This window comes from Wolffia australiana, chromosome 6 (assembly GCF_029677425.1).
Source record: "Wolffia australiana isolate 7733 chromosome 6, ASM2967742v1".
NCBI lineage: Eukaryota > Viridiplantae > Streptophyta > Magnoliopsida > Alismatales > Araceae > Wolffia > Wolffia australiana.
In genome coordinates, this window is record NC_135840.1 from 3,891,621 (window position 1) to 3,912,189 (window position 20,569).

Here is a 20,569-nt window from a genome sequence, read left to right on the forward strand (position 1 = left end):
GGGAAGGCATCCCTATTTAAAGGAAATACAATGATAGCTAAATGACTGAATTGCCCCTGTGGGCTAACATGATGAAACTACCCCTAGATAGGTTGAGGATCCTATCAAGGATCCTATCAGAGATCAAATCAACAACTCTTGCTGTTATACATTATTCTTCCTACGACTCTGGCTGATTTCAGTGCCGTGATCTTTTTCGGGCGGAGAGGGTTTATTAACTTGGTATTCAAGCCTCAAAACTCGCATGGAGTCATATCAAAATACCCCTGGCTGCGGTTGGGGATCCAATTAGAGACCTACATCATTTTCTTCCTGCTATTTAGATGAATTTACTTAATCTTTGTATCTGGTGCTCTCTGTATTTCCCTCGTACATCTTACAGATGCTCTTGATATCTAGTTTTTATGATTTATGTACTATTCATTTACGTACAGCACAGCAAGATGGAGGGCGCTTTTAGCAGGGGCCATTGCAGGACCATCTATGCTTTTGACAGGCTTAAATTCACAACATACGAGTCTTGCTTTATATATTCTTATGCGAGCTGCAGTCCTGGCATCACGCTGCGGGATAAAGAGCCAACGATTTCGAAATATCTGTAAACCTATGACGTGGACTTATGGTGACATATTTCTTATGTGCCTTTCGTCATCACAGATATTGTACGTATTTTTTGGCCATTTATATTTTTTAAACATTTTTAGATAGTTTGAGGAATAATTAATACCGTAAAAAATCTATGCCACGACTTTTGCTGTAAATAGATGTTTTCTCTTCGATGAACTAATAAACTGACGTAATAAAGAAAATATTCTTTGGAAGTTTGGGTTAAGTTTGTTCTTGTTAGTTTGTTATTTAAGTATCAGGGTGTGAACTAGGTCTACTCAGTTGTTAGATCAGTTCGAGATGTTTAAATAAATCAGCCTATGTAGACCTGTCATATCTTCTCCAGCTATTCAGATACTTCCCTGGCAGGATAGTATCAGACTCCTCTCTCATTGATACAAATTCGGGGGACGTTTTTCTTCAAAAAAAATAAATTCAGGGGACTTTCCTTCCAATACTTGTGTCTGTACCTTGCTGGGCCAGCAATCTTTTTTCATGAAGGATCGGTGAACCTAGGGGAGCGATTACAGCTCCTTTAGCATGAGTTACCAGTTTCTTCTTTCTCAAATAGTAGACCTGAATCATATATAAATATTTGTTGGTCATGGTATCAATATATGCCACGATGGTCAAGTTCTGTTAATATTTTGTACGCCATGAATTCAAGTAGTAGTTGTTATGTTAGATTCTGCGTTATTGTCAATATGTAGTTATGCAGAATATCTGAAGACAGCTAATGCATGAAATTTGTAGTTTCTTCTCAGGGCTGCTTATATTTTAAAACAAGAAAGCTTACCTCCAACGTACACATCATTTCTGAATAAGCATGGGGCAAAGGATCTTAGCATACTTAAAGGTGTAAAGGATATTGCTAATGGCAGCGCACTGAAAAATTTGGAAGCCATTGAGAACTACTACAAGTCCATTGGCGTTGACTTGAAGCTTGATCCTAACATGAAAATTCCTTGCCAGGTACACTGTTAGTCATTTTAGCTGATATTTTATTTTTCGTCTCAACCAGTCACGTGTGAGGGGAATAACTGAGAATAAAAAATATTTGAGAGCTGTCCTGTAAATGTCTCGTGATCTTAGAATTTTTTTGAGCTTTAAATTGCGGGATAACCAAGAGTGGGCTATGCGGAAGTGTCAATTATATTATTTTAGTTATCCTTTTACTTCTTTGGTTTCCAGCTAAGTTTCAGTCAATTCCTGTTTCATCTTTTGTTTGAGGGAATAACCAGAATTCAAATGGCTGCAATATGGTTACTGTCAGACAGTTGGGGTAGAATGGTCATTCTCTGTTTTAGTATTAAGATTTCACCATATCAAGTGGCTCTTACCGAGAATAAATGTTGTACTTTCAAACACTAGATGAATATCTAATAGCAATTCATGGGGATGACGTCAAATGCTGTCTCAGATAATCCATGGAAATCTATCCTGCACATGGCATGCTCTATCTTTCCTTGTCCAAGCGTATGGGAGGGCATTGCCCGTCTATCTTCCAGTGTATCTAGTTCCCGCTCTAATAGTCCATCGGCAAGATCTTCTTGAAAGGTATCGAATCAGCCTAATCAAATAGATATATTTTACCTCTTGAATAGCTTGAGTTCTTGTACTTTTCTTCGGTAGGCCTGGTTATAATATAGACAGGAATGCTAATTGAAGGTTTTTCTCGTATGATGAAAAAAATTTAGATTTATTGCTCTCAAATGTGTTTGTCCTTTAGCAGTTTCGTTTGCAAAATGCCTTTTTCCAGTATTTCTTGTTTTCAAGAATCACGTTCAGCTAAGGTCTCATTTTCTCCTAGTGAACTTAAGCTGATTGCTGGCTACAATTAACAAGTCAGTGTATCAATTTCTTTTTCGAATTCATAAATATGGGTAATTCATTTTTCTGGATTCTAAAAATATGGCTGCATTTTAGGAGGAACCAACTTCATCGCATGGTTTATTGCATTTTGGCATGATTTATTACGGTTGATAAAGGCTGGCATGGTTTTGACGTTCAAGCTGCTAAAGCTTGATTGAAAGACTTATCACTGACTTGGTGTTCTGCTTTACCGCAGTGGGTGGAGGAAGAGAACTAAAGAAAATCATACCATTTTGTCCACACAATGTTGAAGTGTTTTTTTTTTTTCCTGATAGTGATACTGGCATAGAACTCTACAGAAGAGGGTTCTTGAAAGGAAATGAAGAGAGAGATGGAGAAGAAATTAAAAGAAATGAAATGGCAACTGGCCTGGATCGGCAGCTATGTCTCCTCTAAGAAGATCACCAATCCAATTCCACAACGGACTTTTTGTCTGCTCTCCTAAAAGGGCCACATGTATTTAAAGGGAACGTGTCGAAGGACAAATACCAGAAATATCCCTGTCTGGTTTGGGGGTGGGGGAGCTAACATTATCTTACTAACATCATATGCTGATAAAGTTGAAGGGATAACCTCTTGGATTGAAGGTTGACATTGCTAACATCGATCTGTGCCGCATCTGTTAGGACTCCGAATATGCACCAAGGAATTCCAAGAACAATCGACCAAATCGGAGATCTTAATTATACCAAAGTAGAAGTGTTTGCTTACAACTTGTCGAGATCAGAAATATAAAAATGAGACAAGAAGAATAACTAGGATAAATGCAGGGGATTCGGACGAGTCTGCCCTTAATTAGGGTTGAGGATTGTATCATCATCATATGCTCCAGTCTATACGGAAACCCTTTTTTTCATCTCATTGGGTTTAAAACAATTGACTTCTGTTTCATCGCTTGTCTTTTTCAGGTCTCATACTTTTAACCATTAGGAATGTGTTTTTAGCTTCAATTAATCAGATGTATGGCTACTCTTAAAGGCATGGAAACTAAGCTTTTTTGCAGTCCACGTTGGTTGCAGAAAAAAATGGATCAGCCCAGACCACGTCCTTTTTTTCATTCCTCAAGTGGAACGCTTAATCCAATTGGATCAATCCCATTTCATTCAATTGATTTCACTTGTTTTCTTGCATTGGAATTCATTTTTAATTTTTCGGAATTTCAAAATCCTATAATGACAAAAATTACGATCAAAATATATTTCATAAAATTGTTGCATCAGCCCAAAAAAATTAGCAGCAATGTCCCTCACGAATATCTTAAAACTTTAACAGTAGCCAACAGTTTAATGTGAGGAAAACAAAAACTGTTGTTTACAAAAGTAGGGTATATGCGGAGAGAAGCTATCAATACATGTCAATTTACACCTCAAAGAAAGGTCAAAGGGGAAGCATAAAAATCCAACCTTGATAAAGAATGTGTCAACCCCAAAAGAGTTGCTGTGCTCTCTGAATCTGACCTGGCCAAATTCATTTCCTCGAGCAATGCCCTTGCCCTTAGCCTCTTTCCACCAGAAGACAATTCCCAAAAATATTTCAAATAACTGTGTGTGGCATAGAATGCACAGAAACATAATTTCCCATTAATTAGTTCCAAAATAACCAAAGGGATAGGTACCTTTAGCCATGACGAAACAGAACCAGCAAAAGCCTCTAAGGTAGGGAAACCAGTTTTCAATGCTTCTACTCTTTCGACAAAAAATTCCAAGAGCTTTAGACAAGTTCCGCTGTGTATAAATTGATCTAGGATGCAAAGAAGGCTAGTTTGTGATAAGTGAGACAAAAATACCCCGCTCTTTACTTGATATATTTTCCCCCTTTCATCCCAAGTAAAAATAGAGCTAGAAAATCCTTGAAGCATCTGTGTGATACATTGCACCAGGTTAATTTCATGGAATGTACACGGCCTTTGCGTCAATGGGGAGTTGTGGGCAGCTATTTGCGTCAATGGGGAGCGGAGGTGGTGTGCCTACAAGAGACGATGTTGGAGAGATGGGACACTAAGGTATGGAACTCGGTGGGAAGGGGTTCTCTGGAGGGTGTTGTGGCCGTAAATGCCACGGGCAGGTCAGGGGGCTTACTAGTGGCATGGAACACGGCGTCCTATGCTAAGGAAGGGTCGTGGACAGGACAGTACTTGGCGGCTGTTAATCTACGGAGAAGAAGTGACGGATTCCAATGCATGGTGGCATCAGTATATGGTCCGGTCATCGCAGCCCGACGTCACGGATTGTGGGAGGAATTGGAGGTAGTCACCTCTCTCTTTCAGGAGTCCCCAATGCTGTTCGGCGGGGATTTTAACGTCACCCTGGAGTCGAGCGATAGACCGAATGGCTTGGGCAGGCAGGACCCAGGATCAGAGGCGTTCTGGGCATTCATCTCGGGGGCAGGACTGCAAGAAATGGGACCGCTGAATTGCAACTACACATGGCGTAGTCCGAGAGGTCCTACCACGCTCTCCCACTTGGACCGATTCCTGTGCTCGATCGACCTATTGGAGGCACATCCATTAGCAGATGTACGAGCTCTCCCCAGACCTTTATCTGATCACGCCCCAATTATATGGCAGGATAACGGTGGGCAGGTTAAACCCACCTACTTCAAATTGGACAGATCGTGGCTATGCGAGAGGGGCTTCAGAGAGAAGGTGATAGCATGGTGGACGGGTCACTCTTCACAGGGCTCAGCCATGATGAGGCTGGCCACCAAGTTGACGGGCCTGCGCCATTACCTCATTGGGGTGAAGAGACAGATTTGAGAGGGAAGACGCCGAAGACGGGATGAAGCCTTACTGAGGGTCCAACATTTCGACGCCATTGAAGATACAAGATGCCTGTTAGAAGACGAACTCAAGGAAAGGAAAACATGTCGAGAGGTGGTGGAGGAGGAGGATAAGAAGCTTGAGATGGATTGGAGGCAAAGATCGCGGCAGATTTGGCTGAGGGAGGTAGATGCCAACACTCGGTTCTTCCATATGGTGGCGAATGGAAGGCGGAGGTCAAATCACATCTCCACAGTGAAAGTGGGGGATCAAGAGTTTGTAGGGGCACAAGCGGTGGGAGCAGCACTAGCGGGCCATTTCCAAACAGTAACTAAGTGAGGACCCCGAAACCAGTGGCGATGGGAGGGTCCGGGGGTATCCCGATTATCACAAACACAACAAGATGAGCTAGTGAGGACTTTCAGTGCGGAGGAGGTGAGGACGGCGATCAAGGGTTTGAATGGAGAGGGAGCTCCGGGCCCTGACGGCTTCCCAGTCTTTTTCTTCAGCGAATTCTGGGAAGTTGTCGGCCCTGACGTGATGGATACCTTGAACGAGTTCCAGAGGGGCAAGTTTGGCTTGGAAAGACTTAACCGGTCATACTTATTTCTGCTGCCCAAGTGCACGGGGGCAGTGAATGTGGGGGATTTCAGACCCATTGCTTCGTCGAATTCCATCTATCTCATCATTGCCAAGGTATAGGCCAACCGGTTGAGGGGGATCATCGGGGATCTAATTAGTCCGTTCCAATCGGCCTTCATCCCGGGTAGGCAATTGCAGGAGAGCGCAGTGGTGGCGGGAGAGATCATCTCCGCATGGAAAAGAAGTGGGACAAAGGGTTTTATGTGGAAGGTGGACTTCGCGAAAGCTTATGACTCGTTTGACTGGAAGTTCCTATGGTCCGTCATGCGAAGGAGGGGTTTCCCCAAGAGGTGGGTGACATGGGTGCGACAATGTGTTAAATCCCACTCTTTTGCGCTCTTGGTCAATGGCTGGGCAGAAGGAGGATGGATCCACCCACAGAGAGGAGTCAGGCAGGGCTGCCCTCTAGCTCCACTTTTGTTCGTCCTGGCGGTAGACACTCTGGCTAGCTGTACCATTAAGGTGGGCGAGCACGACCTATTAAGAGGCTTTCACACGGCAAGCTATCCGGGGGGCATTCCTTTGCTCCAGTATGCAGACGACATGACCTTCTTTATGGAAGGTTCGGTGAAAGAAGCTCACACCGTTTCGTCTTTGCTGGATTTGTTCGCGGACTTCTCGGGACTAAGTCTCAATCGGGAAAAATCAGCATTCGTGGGGTTCGGTTTATCTGCTGACGAGGAGAATCTATGCACTGGTGCGCTAGGTACACCGCGAGGCTCGCTTCCGATGCGTTATTTGGGGCTCCCGCTCACAGGGAGACGGATCTTATCGTCAGAGTGGCAACCAGTGGTTGATAAGATGGAGCGGCGGTTGGAGGGCTGGCAAAGTAAGATACTATCACGTGGGGGTCGCCTGGTACTGCTGAGATCGGTGCTCTCTGCTATCCCTATCTTCTACCTATCTTCTATCTTCTACCTGTACATGTTTAAGGCGGCACAGGAGGGATACCCCTAGTGGCCTGGGATGTGGTATGTAGACCCGTGAAACAGGGAGGACTGGGGATTCTTCATTTAGAGTCCATGAATCTTGCACTGCTCGCCAAATGGGTTGAACGGATGATGTCATCGACGGAAGGGCTGGCTTTCAAAGTTTTAAGGGATGCGTATGATCCGCCGTTGAATTGGGAGAGGGGTTGGGCGCAAAAGAGAGGAGAATCCCCATTCTGGCGTAGCCTGAGGCAAACCATTCCCCACATCCGGGATTTTTTCGATCTGTGTCCTCAGCTGGGGGACGGTGAACGGTTCCGGTTTTGGGCAGACAACTGGACAAAACAACGCCCCCTGAAGACACAGTTCCCGAGGCTTTTTGCGCTGGCAAGGAACCCTAATATCACCGTCAGCGAATGCTGGGACGGGGCGTGGGTCCCTAACCTCCCTAGGTCGCTGTCGGAGGAACGGTTCGTGGAGTTGCTGAGGATGCACGAGCTCATACTCTATCTTAGCCCCTCTGGAGCATCCCGAGACGGGTGGGCATGGCGGGAGCCACCTTTCTCAGTAAAAGCAGCTTATTTGAAAATCCGTGGGGAAGTGAGGGACGACAACTCCACCGGCGCTGCATGTCACCACATAATGAAACAAAAAATCCCCTTAAAGGTGCGCCTGTTCGGGTGGTTGTTGAGGAGACGGCGAGTGGTCGCACGGGTATATCGCAGGCGATGGGCACCAATGGAGCCTGTCTCGTGCCCTCTGTGTGCCGGGGGGGAGGAAGACTGTTCACACCTTTTTTGCACATGTCCATTTGCCAGGGGAGTATGGGCATCACAGCGGGTCCACGGGGTGGATATTTCCTCCGACACCGCGTTTTGGACGTCACTCATGAGGGGTAGACACCGGCACTGAGCGGACTGGGGGAAAATATTGGCGATACTCTGGGCGGTATGGATGCATCGAAATGATGTGGTGTTCAAAGGCGGGGCAGCATCGGTGGACAGCGTCCTCTCGGACATTGAGTCTTTAGTATCTTTTTAGGGGCTGGGGGGGTAACTCCTCTCGGCCATCCATGGCCATGTCTGTAGATGATATGTACATTATGCTTGTTTTTTTAATGGAATAGGTAGACCACCGGTTTCCAGGTGGCCTGCCCTACCTTCTTTCAAAAAAATAAAATAAAATCAGATGTATGGCTTCAATTAATTAACCATTATGAATGCTTTTGATTTGACTCCAACATGTACAAAACTACCCAATGTGTTTAATATAATTTTTCAACCATTGTCTCAATTGTCACACGTGAGAGAAGGGAGAACGGGGAGAGAGAGAATAGACGGCTCCTCAGAATGGGACATCACCAGAACTGAGAGAGGGAAAGTAAAAGTGTTTGCAGAATGCTACATTGCTGGAATACCTTCTCCCACCTTGCTTAGAAATGGGACGTTGGCTCATGGGGAAAACAATTAGAGAGAGATATGGGAGAGCTCATGAATGAAGAACTCACAACTATCCAGCTGCCTTGGGTCACAGATCCCTCATATTCATGGGGTCGATTTGACTCCTAAAGGGCTCCCCCTTTACTGAATGATGCTGGGCTGTCTCTCCTCGTAAATAAGTTCCAGGATCATATCAGCTTCATTTTTCTGTTCTTGGGAAAGTGTTGTTTTCAGCAATGTCAATTTCTTTCTGGAAGCTGTTGATCATCGACAGAATGCTATTAACAAACCCGGAACAGCTCCATCCTCACACAGTGCTGTCGACCACCCTCCAAGCTGCTGACCTCTTTTTGCTTCCTTGTCATGCTTTGCCAGTCCACACTCTTTAAGAACGATCCAAGGTCGATCCACCTGCATCCTCCAAAAGACGCCGACCTCGTTGCCTGCTTCAGAATCCAGAAATAAGAACTAACCTCTCCCCCCGTTTGGACCCACTTTTTAAAACTGTGAGCCCAGGATTCCCTTATCTCCCACTCTGCCCATCCAAACATTGGCCCAGTGCAATGTTTTACCGTGATTCCTCCATCAGGAGGTTATTTTTGATATCTTCCCCATATGCTCGTGACCGGGACTGCGTCTCTCTTCTTCCTCCGATAACCAATGGGATGTACGATCTCATCAGCTGTTTATATCCTTGTGCCTTTTCTTTGAAATTTGGCAAAGTAACATGAGTAAATAACGAATTAATTTAATAAGATAGTAATAATTGAATTTGAAATTAAAATAACAAAAAAAATTATATCTATTTCTCATTCTGATATACAGTTTAAATTTATAATTCAAATTGCATTCACATCTATATTTTATTCATTTCTTTTGGCAACATGGCCGTTTGTTTTTTGTAAATCTTAGCTGTCTTTGTTGCCCCAATGTAATGCAGGCCTTACGTAATTTTGTGGAAAAGCCTTCTTGGCACTGCGAGATCCAGCTTGTTTCTATCTGTATTTTGCTCATCTGCCTGGTAATTTCTATACCCTGTCGTTTTGGACCTATATGTGACCGTAGTCATCTTCCAGCTAACACACTTTGAAAAAAGTCGATTTTGGAGGTTAATATGCAGTTGACTATGGAATATTACTGTTGGGAAATAGGTGGTGTGGCCTATTAGGTCCACTAGACCTTAGCCCACTAAGGGTTCCCTCTCTTAATCCCACATTGATAAATCTCTAATACTCTCTCTCTCTCAGCCCTATATAAGGGCATGTATCCCTTCTTTTCTAGGTAACAAAGTTCTATCCATTTTATCTTCTTCAACATGGTATCAGAGCCACAGGTTATGTAGGGTTCTTGAAATCATTCTTCCCCTAGGGTGGTGGAGGTTTCACCTCCGCCACCCTAACTCCCTTGGTTTAAAAGTTTTTCTCTCCGCTCCGGCACCGGAAATGTATGCCGCTCCACCGCCAGCGATCCTCGCCGCTCAGCCTCCGGCACCAGAAATGTATGCCGCTCCACCGCCAGCGATCCTCGCTGCTCAGCCTCCGGCGATCTCCGAGCGACGTCGCTCCAAGGTTAGTCTCCTCCTCGTCGCCTCCTCTCCTCACCGCCGGTCTCCACCGGCGCGACGACGGCGATTGGCCGGGCGCCCTCTCGTGGCGCGGCAGTGGCCAATCGACCGCGCGCTGGTTTCTCCGAGCACGTTGCTTTGCTGCTGCCCACCGCCAACCTTCTCCAGGTGCGGCGGCAACCGGCCGCGTGCCCTTCCAGCTGCCTCTCCGGCCAACATCCGACGGTCGACCAGCGGATCTCTGGCCGGCCGTCCAACCGTCCACCGACGGCCCTCTAGCGGCCCTCCGTCCAGCTGCCCAGCCGCCCTCACGGCCCTTCGACGGCCCTCAGACCGTCCAACCGCCCTCTGGCCATCCAGCTGCTCTCCGACAGCCCTCCCGCCGTCCAGCCGCCCTCCGGCCGTCCACCCTTGCCGCCCGTCCTGCCGGCCGCCCTGCCGGTCGCACCGGCTGCCCTGCCGGCCGCCTTTCCCGGCCACCTTGCCAGCCGCTATCGGCCGCCCTTGCGCCGCACCTCCGACCGCACTGCCGCCTCTGCCGCCGGCGCCCCCGCCTCTGCCGCCGGCGCCCCCGCCTCTGCCGCCCTTGTCCGCCGCAGTTGCACTGCCCTGCCGTTGCCCCGAACCTGTTCGACAAAATGCCCAAGGGGGACTTCGTCTCCTGGACTGCCGCCGCGCCCAGAACCTGTTCGACGAAATGCCCGAAAGGGACTTTGTCTCCTGGACTGCCGCCGCGCCCAGAACCTGCTCGACGAAATGCCCGAAAGGGACTTCGTCTGAATTATGCTGCCTGAAAGGCTCTTTCCTCCGCCGCCGCCGGAGCCTCCGCGTCGGCAGCCCTTGGCGACTTTCGGCGGCCCTTTCCGCCTCCGCTGGCACCTCCGCCTCCACTGCCCTCGACGGCCTCCGTCGCCCTTGGCGACTTCCGGCGGCCCTCTGCGAATCATCTCTGGCGATCTCCTGCGTGCGATCTGCATCCCTCGGGCGATCTCTGTCCCACGGCACTCCCAGGCTTCTTCCGCCACCTCTGGCGCCTACGGCTGCCTCGGGTGCCTCCAGCCGCCTCGGTTGCCCTCGGGCTTCCTCCGACCTTTTCTGGCCGTCACCGGCCTTCTCCGGCCGTCTTCTGCCGCCCTAGCTTGGACAGCCCTCGTCGGCCATCCTCAGCTCTACCTTGGCAGTCTCAGCTGCCTCGGTCACCTCCGGCCACCACCGACTGCCTCGGCAGCCTCCGGCGGCCTCGTCGCCTCGGTTTCCACCGGATGCCTCGGTTGCCTCAGCTGCCTCGGTCACCCCCGGCCACCACCGACTGCCTCGGCTGCCTCGGCAGCCTCCAGCGGCCTCGTCGCCTCGGTTTCCACCAGATGCCTTGGTTGCCTCAGCTGCCTCGGTCACCTCCGGCCACCACCGACTGCCTTGGCTGCCTCAGCAGCCTCCGGCGGCCTCGTCGCCTCGGTTTCCACCAGATGCCTCCTGGTGCTCCCACCGCTTCTGCCATCTTTCCAACCATCCTGCTCCACGCTCTACACCGCCTACTACTACATCACAATCTGGGTGTGGATGACGAGCATCCACGCTCCAGCTTGGGGGGGAGTGTTGGGAAATAGGTGGTGTGGCCTATTAGGTCCACTAGACCTTAGCCCACTAAGGGTTCCCTCTCTTAATCCCACATTGATAAATCTCTAATACTCTCTCTCTCTCAGCCCTATATAAGGGCATGTATCCCTTCTTTTCTAGGTAACAAAGTTCTATCCATTTTATCTTCTTCAACAATTACCTTCCATATGTAGCTTAGAAAATATATTTCTTCCTGGATAACATACTTTCGGGATAACATTATACTTGTTGAGCGGAGTACAACTTCTGAATCATTCATAAATACTGTTGGAACTAACACGGAGTATTATTACTTTTCTTTTTATGGTTTTTCTTTTATAGTTTGTGTTAGGGTTTGGTCTACCTATAAAATTGTAGTCTACCTATTTGAATTTAGTGTTATTCTTCTACTCTGATCGACTCCAAGGGTGGTGGACTTCTCCCGCAGCCTTGCTTCTCTCATTTGTATCTCTTCTTTTACTCTTCACAATTTCATCTTCTCCATAATTTTGAGATGGACATATGTGTTGGGGAATATTATCTTGCTGGTATATTCGAGAAGATGCTTAACATATTTCTGATATAGTATGAAGATACCTTTTATTGAGCCGGATCTCTCAGTTCTGATTAAAAATTCCAATGTTCCTCAGCTGCATCTATTCTAATCTTTATGTTATCGCATTATTACAATAGTTTTGGGACCTCCATTAGTGAAGATTGCAGACAAAAATGGGTAGGGTTGTGCAAATCGTCCAATTTACTGTGGCGAGTGGTGTGGTTCGAATTTTGAACCGCACATTGCACACCCTCCAGAGAAACCACACTGCATAAAGCATAGAGGTACGATTTATGCGGATGCGTGCGATTTTTTATAAAAATAAGGTAAAATATGAAAAATTGCTCCCTCCCTCTGGCTCTTTGCTCTCTCTTCCTTTGGCTTCTCTCTCTCTCTCTCCCTCTGTCTCTTCTCTATCTCTCTTGCTCACTCTTCTCCCCATTCTCTCTATCTTGCTCACTCTTCTCCCCATTCTCTCTATCTTGCTCGCTCCTCTCTTTTTCTCTCTCTCTCTTGCTCGCTCCACTCCTTATCTCTCTTCTCAATCACTCTGTCTCTCTCTATCCCAATCAGTCTTCTCTCTCTCTCTCTCACACTCACACACACGCACTTAGGATTGTGCCATTTTGTGCAGTGTGTGATGCGAATTTCCGGGAAAATTCGCACTGTACAGGTATTGGTGCAATTAAATATTCGCACATTTGGTGTGAAACTTCACATTGCATCTCACAGCCAACCCTATTCCTGGGCCTTCGTTTGGGTCTTATGGTAATCATAACTGTTCCGAAACATAACAGATGGGATCCATAGAAATACAAATCATTTTTAACCCTTCTGTTTGCCATTTCTTAAGCATCTGCCACTTCAACGGTTTCAGATGCCTTCTCCGGACAAAAAACACAAAAAATATTTAAAACCTCACTAAAACTCTGTTTTTTTGGCAGGGTTTGGACGTGCACTCTTTTCAGAATCTTTGAAAAGTGCAGCACCCCTCTGATAATCCTGGCCACGGTGAGAAGAGAACCTTGAAAAAATCTCCATTACGACTCAATTAATTTTCAATTAATTCTGGAAGATTTTGTTCAGTTTCCTACCGGGCTTGCCCTTGCCATTGAGAAAAAGACAAGGAGGATTGAAATTTCCTTGTACTGCTTCGCCCGGGCCATTGAGAGCTTCTTCTCATGGCTGGCTGATGCCGGTTATGCCGTTCATGCAGACAGAGTGAAACGGGCAGATGTGATTGTGTTCAGTTTTGCCACTGCCATCATCATGCATTGTTATTCCCAGGAAAGAGAGGTGTTCAGGTCCAAGTATTTGAACGTCCTGGACTGGGTCTTCGGTGTGCCTCAGCCTATATGTGAAGATGATGGTGGGAAGGGCGACTCTTGAGCACATCTTGGATCGGTTCTTGATCCTACTTTGATCAATGTTTACTACAAAAGGTCGGTTTTATGTTTCAAAAAAGAAACAAAAGGTCGGTTTCAGTTTATATTATTTTGATTTATTTTCTGGCATTAGCTGTTTTTTGATGTGATTAGTCTTTTTGATGGGATGGGGGGGGGTTCAATTGTGGTATGTGTACAAAGAAAATCCCAAATATTCTTTTGTGAGCTAAATACATGTTCTTAATTATAAACTTTCTGGTTTTTTCCCCCGAGGGTTGTTCCAAACCCCTGATTATTCTCTCAATCTCTTTTTTGAAATGATGTTAACCGCCATTTTCAGTTTGTATTTATGATCGCCTTTTTGATCTGATAACAAAAAGGGGGAGTGGGTTCTGTTGTGGAATTTGGATCTGGAAAATCCTTAATTTATTTTCAGGTTTCCCCAGATGGGGCGCCAAAATCCTGATTATTCTCTCAAGGTTTCTTAGTTGAAAATGATATTGAATTGCCTCTCTTTGTTTTCATGTGATCAAATTTTGATCGGAATGCAAATGGGTTGGGGATGGGGTGTTTGTGTGTGTGGACCTGGGGAATCCCTATTTCCTATTCTGGCAATAAGTAAACGTGTACGTAACTTTTTTTCCTAATTTCCCTAGAAAAATCTCGCGTAAGGAATTCATTTGCCCTTTTGTACTTGTGCTCATATTTTCAACCTTTTTCACTGGGTTCAGGTTTTGATTTTTTTATATATTTTTCCACCTTAACTCAAGCAGTAAAGTCCCAAATCACTTGAGAATATAAGTTTTATTTCAATATCCTTTTATGTAGTTTTACACGCACACAAGTTTAGCTATTCCAGTGGATAAGGCCGCAGATTTCAAGTTTCTCTGCTTCTAACCCTGCGCCACTTTGTAAGGCTGTAATTTCTGAACAGATTTCTGCTTTATTTTCTTTTTTATTGAAAATGAAAATGAAGCCTTTTGTGATATCCGAGGATAATGTCTTTAGTAGTAGCCAATCATGTACTTAGTCTGCATATTCCAGTACTGTTTTGACTGTTTCATTAGCTCAACCCGTTCTGCGCTCTTCCTGTCTTTCCAATACTCTGGGCAACTGGAGCAGGGGAAAAAAGAAGAATCAATTTTTCCGAATTTATAAAAAAGGACATGACAGCAAAAGTTTACAGAATATTGGTACCTTTTCTTCAATAGCAAGTCTAGCTCGATCATGTGCATCGATTTGGCGTAGATGCCCGGCTGCACAAGTAACAGTTTGGCTGATTAGTCCATTCAGAAGCAAAAAAGAACTGGTGACATTAGAATTGGCCAATTCTCACATGGGTATAGTACTTATACCCAAGACAAAGATCACACAAAGACCTTAAAATTTCGCAGGGTAAATATCCCAAGACGATCAACAGGTAAGGAATGTGAAATGGATTTAAGGATCAGTCTTTCCTCCACTGGTTTTGAGGGATGGAGATGAAGTGATGGTATTTTTAAAATAATTTGGCACCCTCCGGGTTTGAACCCACAGAGCCAGAGGGGCATTTTTAAAAAGTAGATCTTAGGTGTTTTAGCTCTCACTCAGTCTATGAACCGTTGAATCCTAATAGAAATCTTGCGACTTTGAATTTTGGCACAGTGAATAAACCCAAAACCTGGATATCAAGAAAAATAGAAAACCATGGAAAAACTAGGAACCCGCCATCGCTTTTTTATTTCACAAACCCAAATTGATGCTCTAAAATTATCATGATCAATCATAAAAGAATAACAGGGAGAAGTCGTAATCAGTGCAGTACTTACGGCTCTGCATACAGGACACTTAGCTTCTGGAGATGCAGCTTTTAGGTCTTCAAAGAAGAGCAAAGAAGCAGCAGAGCATGCACAACTCTTGCAGAAAAGATGCCCACAGCCCAAGGCAAAGGGACGGAAAACCATTTCCTTGAAGAAGTAGAACAATGAAAATACTCTTAGGACTACAATTTAAGGAAAAAAGATGAATACAATTTTCTATTTTATGTTCTCTTACCAAGCAGATGGCGCATGTTAGACTGTACTTTAGCTCAATGGAATCGGAGAGTATCAGTTTAACTGCCGGCTCTGACTCTGTAAGATCACATGAGAGCTGCTGGAAGAACATGTTGGATCCTTCAATATGCGGTCCATATAACCTCATGCACAGTGCTCCAAGCTCTATTAACCATGGTGATTGCAGAGGTTCTATTTGCTGAGCCCGCAATTGCATCTTAAATTTTCTTCCGTTGACAGAGCAGTGAACCTGATTTTTTGAAAATTTTTTGGATGCATAATCACAAATTGGTACGTAGAAAAAACGATATGCCTTGATTTTTCATGCTCATCGAGTATTTTTTTAAAATTCTGGGCTCTACGTTACGTAATTATCGAGAAGTCTTTATACAAAAAATATGACTGACTTTGTTATATTTCTGACAAAAACCTGTGACGGGGGCAATGATTGTCGTATTGACCATAGTAGAAAGGAAGGAGACAGAGAGGAACCAACTTGATTAAACTTCTTTGACTCCCCTTCTAAAGGGAGGGGAGTCTTATTTTAAGGGAAATATGACCATAGTAGAAAGAGGCTAAAATGATCGTATTGAGCTGAAAATGATGAAACTTGTCTTAGATATGATGGGGATCTTATCAAATTCTTGAGTACTTTAACGTCCAGCGTGTTTCACTACATACTCATCAACTCATACCTGCGAAAAATAATCAGCCGGACATTCTGATGCATTCTTTTAAACATTCTATGAAAAAATACTGATATGATCCTATGGGATAAGGGAATCTCCTAAACCAGTACAAAAACGATGTCATATTACAAATTTCCAATATCCATTCCCTATACAGATTTTCACTTGGACGCTTAGGACATTATCTAGAAAATTTTTAAATTCATAGCTCTCGAAATACATGATCATCAAAGATCTAACTTGGTCATGTTTCTTGAGTATTTTTCCCCAAAATTCAGGGTTTTTGGGGACATAATTATCAAACTATATTTTGAAAAAAATGGTACGACTTTATTATATTTCTTGAGTTTTTTTCCCAAAATTCAGGGAGTTTGGGTACATACTTATCAAAGTATATTTTGAAAAAAAGAATATGATACGACTTGCATTGTCGTTTTTCTCGAGTGTTTTTTCCCAAAATTCAGGTGTTCGGGTACATAATTATCAAAGTACTTTTTTTAAAAAATAACGATATCACTTTGTCATTTTTCTTCTGTATTTTTCCCCAAAATTCAGGGTATTTGGATGCATAATTATCAAAGTGTAATTTGAAATAAAAATGACACGACTTACTTTGTCATATTTCTTGAGTATTTTTCTCACTGCAGTGGCATTTATGGTCACATAATCTATCAGCATCTTCCCTTGTTGGAAAACAGTCTGTTGTTCATTTGCAACGCAATGCTGGAGGCACAACAAATATCTGCCCAGTGAGGCAGAATCATGGCGATGGATGAGATGCCTCGCTCTTGAGGTGAAAAACCCTGATATCTCCGAAGCCTCTTTCGCCAATTCATCGAAAAATGCCTTGTCACATGCTAAAATAAATAAAAAATGTAGTTAACTCTAACTTCCATATTCATTCTTCCTTTTATAAAAAATATTTCAAACTTTGGGGAAAATATCTGTCCTTTTTATAAAAAACATGAAAAATGTAAAATCCGCCCTTTTATAAAAAATATTTGTCCTCAGCTGATTGGATATTGTTTAAAACTTACTTTAAATATGAATTAAGCCACCCTCAGGTAATATTTGAAGATATATCACTCAAAATACTTTATAAATCAACTCAAATTTCTTACCATCTACTTCAAATACATAATCATATCCATGACAGGAAACCATGCTGTATTTTTTCAGAAACTTGACTTTGATCAACAAGGAAAAGGGAAAAACACAGAAAAACACTGATAAAATTTTGGATTTTTGCCAAGTCATAGAATCATATATATATATATATATATATATTCTTTTGAAGTAAAAAATCATATAATTAAAAACTAGAAATTCCATCTTCATTGTTGGTTGTTCATGAAATTTGCCTTTTTAATTTGAAAGCGTAAAATCTACTAAAAAAGACCCTGAAAGAATAATCACATCCATGACAGGATACCATGCAGTATTTTTTCAGAAACTTGACTTTAATCAACATGGAAAAGGGTAAAACACAGAAAAACCCTCGTAGAATCTTGGATTTTTGCCAAGTCATAGAATCATATAATGAAAAACTAAAAATTCCATCTTCATTGTTGGTTGTTCATGAAATTTGCCTTTTCAATATGAAAGAGCAAAATCTACAAAAAAAACCCTGAAAGAAAAAAAAGATTAACTTCATACGTTTCTGATGATCCTGGATTTTTTTCCTTCCTTTTTCATGTGATTACATACTTGACAGAAACACATCCAGAATTATAACTTTCCCTTTTCTAATTACAAAAAACTCCAAAAAGGAAAAATAATAAACTTGAAAGAAACAAACCAGAACAAGAGTCGCATTCATATGTTTGTGAAGATCCTGGATTTTCTTCTCCTTTTTCATGGCATGATCGACAAATTCGGCAGCTCTTCAGTACTTTCTTTAATCGTTTATACTCCACGTATGAACATTTGTTCAAAAACTGTTCTTGTCCTCCGTGCAAATAATCATTTAATACTTCCCCAAACTTCATCTCGAAGTCGACTGCATGCCAGATTTTCCTGCACCTCTGTTTCATGCACAACTTCGTAATTGGTATTAAATAATTTTACACACTTTGTAATTTGTATGAACTAAAGAAAATCTCCATAAACCCCTCAAGAGGTAGATTTTTTTTTATAAAATTCAGACTGGGTATCAATATTTAATTTTACACACTCCATACATGTATAAATTTATTAATAAAAGCGATCATGAAAAAATTGCAGACTTCAAAATTAAAACCCATGAATTATAACTTAACGCTGCAGGGCACTCCCTGCGCCAAAGAAATCCTAACCCTAACCCTAACCCTGATTTTCTGAATCAGGAGGAGCCAATTGCATGCGAGATTTCCTGCACATCCGCTTAATGCACAGCTTTCAAAAACATATGAATTAAAGAAATTCGCCGGCGACCCATCAAGAAGTAGATTCTACTTTTTCATTGAGCCGGGAACTAATCTTTGATTATCAATTTATAAATGAATCAGGAGGAGCCAATTGCAATCAATATTTCCTGCACATCCGCTTAATGCGCAACTTTCAAAAATTTATAAATTAAAGAAATTCGCCGGAGACCCATCAAGAAGTAGAATATACTGTTTCATTGAGCCCGGAACCAATCTTTGATTTTAAATTTATAACTAAATCGATCATGTTCGTGGCATGAAAAAACTGCAGAGCAAAAAATCCCCAAGAAATGGTAAAAAATCAAAGCTTCTGCATGATAGCCTAACACCATAGGACACAAAAAAACCCTAACACTAATCCAAAAATTACGATCCCAGGCTTGATTTCCGAAGCAGGAGAAGGGGAGACGTACCCGGATGAAGACTTCTCGATGGAATCGCCGGCGGTGGAAGGCGGAGGTGATGGAGAGGAAAAAGGAAAGAGGAATTAGCAAGGCGAGGGCGGAGATTGAGGACGCGGATTGCCCGGTTGACGCGGAGATCCGATGGGCAGTGAGCATTCCATGCGCAACGGGCGTCTTCAGTTGCTCTAATTTAGTATCTTATTCTATTTTCTATCTTCATCTTATACAATCATTTAAATTAGTCCATAGATTTGCGCATCATCATCCGTTCCGCTCCTAGGCGTCATCCGTCATCCGTCTCACCTTGTAGTGGAAGCGGAACGAGTGATACCGTCCCTAACCGTCATCCGTCTCACCTTGCAATGGAAGCAGAACGGGTGATACTGTCCGTAACCGTCATCCTTCTCAACTTGTAATGGAAGCAGAACGGGTGACTACCGTCCCTAACTGTCATCCGTCATCCATTATCGTAACCTTGGAGAGGCAACGGAACGGAGCGAGGCTACCATTCCTTACTGTCATTCGTCATCCATTACCTTAACCTTGGAGAGGCAACGGAACGGAGGGAGGATACCATCCTAACTGTCATTCGTCATCCATTATCCTAACCTTGGACAGGCAACCGAACGGAGGGAGGCTACCATCCCTAACTGTCATCCGTCATCCATTCTCCTAACCTTGGAAAGGCAACGGAACGGAGGGAGGCTACCATCCCTAGCTGTCATCCATCATCCATTCTCCTAACCTTGGAAAGGCAATGGAACAGAGGGAGGCCACCAGTCCTAACTGTCATTCATCATCCATTATCCTAACCTTGGAAAGGCAACGGAATGGAGGGAGGATACCATCCCTAACTGTCATTCGTCATCCATTATCCTAACCTTGGAGAGGCAACAGAACGGAGGGAGGCTACCAGCCCTAACTGTCATCCGTCATCACTTCTCCTAACCTTGGAATGGAGGCAGGGAACCGTCCTTAACTGTCATCAGTCATCCATCATCCTAATCCTTCAAGGGAGACAGAGTGGAAGGCTACCATCTGTAACTGTCATCAGTCATCCCTCTTGACCTCACAATGGGGCCTACCATGACTGATCGTCATCCGTCACCCCTTTTGATCTCAAAATGGGAGCCTACTGTCCCCAACTGTCATCTGTTATTTGTCCTGACCTCGGAATGGGAGTGTACCATCCCTGATTGTCAGCAGTCATCTGTCCTCACATCAGAATGGGAGTGTATCGTCACTAACTGTCATCGGTCATCTGTCCTGGCCTTGGAATGGAAGCCTACCATATCTAATTATTTTCAATCACCTGTCGTGACGTCAGAATGGGAGCCTGTTGTACATAGCTGTTGTCAATAATCCTTCTTAGCCTCAAAAAGGGAGCCCAACATTCCTAACTGTCATTAACCATCTGTCCTGACCTCAGATTGTGATCGGAAATTGTCATCAGTCATCTGCCCTGACCTCCAAATGATAGCCTACCATCCCAAATTGTCATCAGTCATCTCCCTAAACTTGGAACAAAAAACAGATCAGAAACCTTCACATCGTCTGTTACATTATTTTCCTTCATCAGGTGTTGGTGATTTTCAGTATGTTTGAAATCCTACTTTGTCCATTCCATCATCCATTCTGTCCTGCTCCTCAAATGGGAAAGAAAAAAAATTACATGCTTTGTGACTGATGAC

The 20,569-nt window shown here is 43.9% G+C and overlaps 3 protein-coding genes across 4 annotated transcripts in view; 2 read left to right on the forward strand and 1 right to left on the reverse strand.

Moving 5' to 3' along the window:
- The window catches only part of LOC144704639 (uncharacterized), a 30,813-nt gene extending 16,480 nt beyond the window's left edge, over window positions 1-14,333 (forward strand). Inside the window, exons 3-9 of one of the 2 annotated variants that reach the window (XR_013581878.1) lie at window positions 435-662; window positions 1,371-1,578; window positions 2,027-2,163; window positions 9,187-9,267; window positions 12,907-12,973; window positions 13,049-13,404; window positions 14,176-14,333. Coding sequence is in view for 1 of the 2 variants with exons in the window: in XM_078577124.1 (XP_078433250.1) it covers window positions 435-662; window positions 1,371-1,578; window positions 2,027-2,163; window positions 9,187-9,267; window positions 12,907-12,973; window positions 13,049-13,351 (1,024 nt within the window). In the remaining variant the exon portion in view is untranslated. Of the gene's footprint in view, window positions 1-434; window positions 663-1,370; window positions 1,579-2,026; window positions 2,164-9,186; window positions 9,268-12,906; window positions 12,974-13,048; window positions 13,477-14,175 lie in introns of those variants that run through there. The other variant, XM_078577124.1, reaches the window with a different exon arrangement.
- LOC144704640 (uncharacterized) lies at window positions 9,276-11,570 on the forward strand. Its single transcript, XM_078577125.1, has one exon. It carries the CDS (start codon window positions 9,689-9,691, stop codon window positions 10,946-10,948), a length of 1,260 nt encoding a protein of 419 aa, XP_078433251.1. The 5' UTR covers window positions 9,276-9,688; the 3' UTR covers window positions 10,949-11,570.
- Window positions 14,123-19,082, reverse strand: LOC144704641 (SPX (SYG1/Pho81/XPR1) domain-containing protein / zinc finger (C3HC4-type RING finger) protein-like protein). The gene is made up of 7 exons (XM_078577127.1): window positions 18,888-19,082; window positions 17,868-18,093; window positions 16,682-16,926; window positions 15,382-15,630; window positions 15,156-15,293; window positions 14,545-14,603; window positions 14,123-14,460 (listed from the first exon to the last, which is right to left on the reverse strand). The coding sequence occupies exons 1-7, from the start codon at window positions 19,032-19,034 to the stop codon at window positions 14,352-14,354; spliced, it is 1,173 nt and encodes a 390-aa protein (XP_078433253.1). The 5' UTR covers window positions 19,035-19,082; the 3' UTR covers window positions 14,123-14,351.
- Window positions 19,083-20,569: the final 1,487 nt, after the last annotated feature.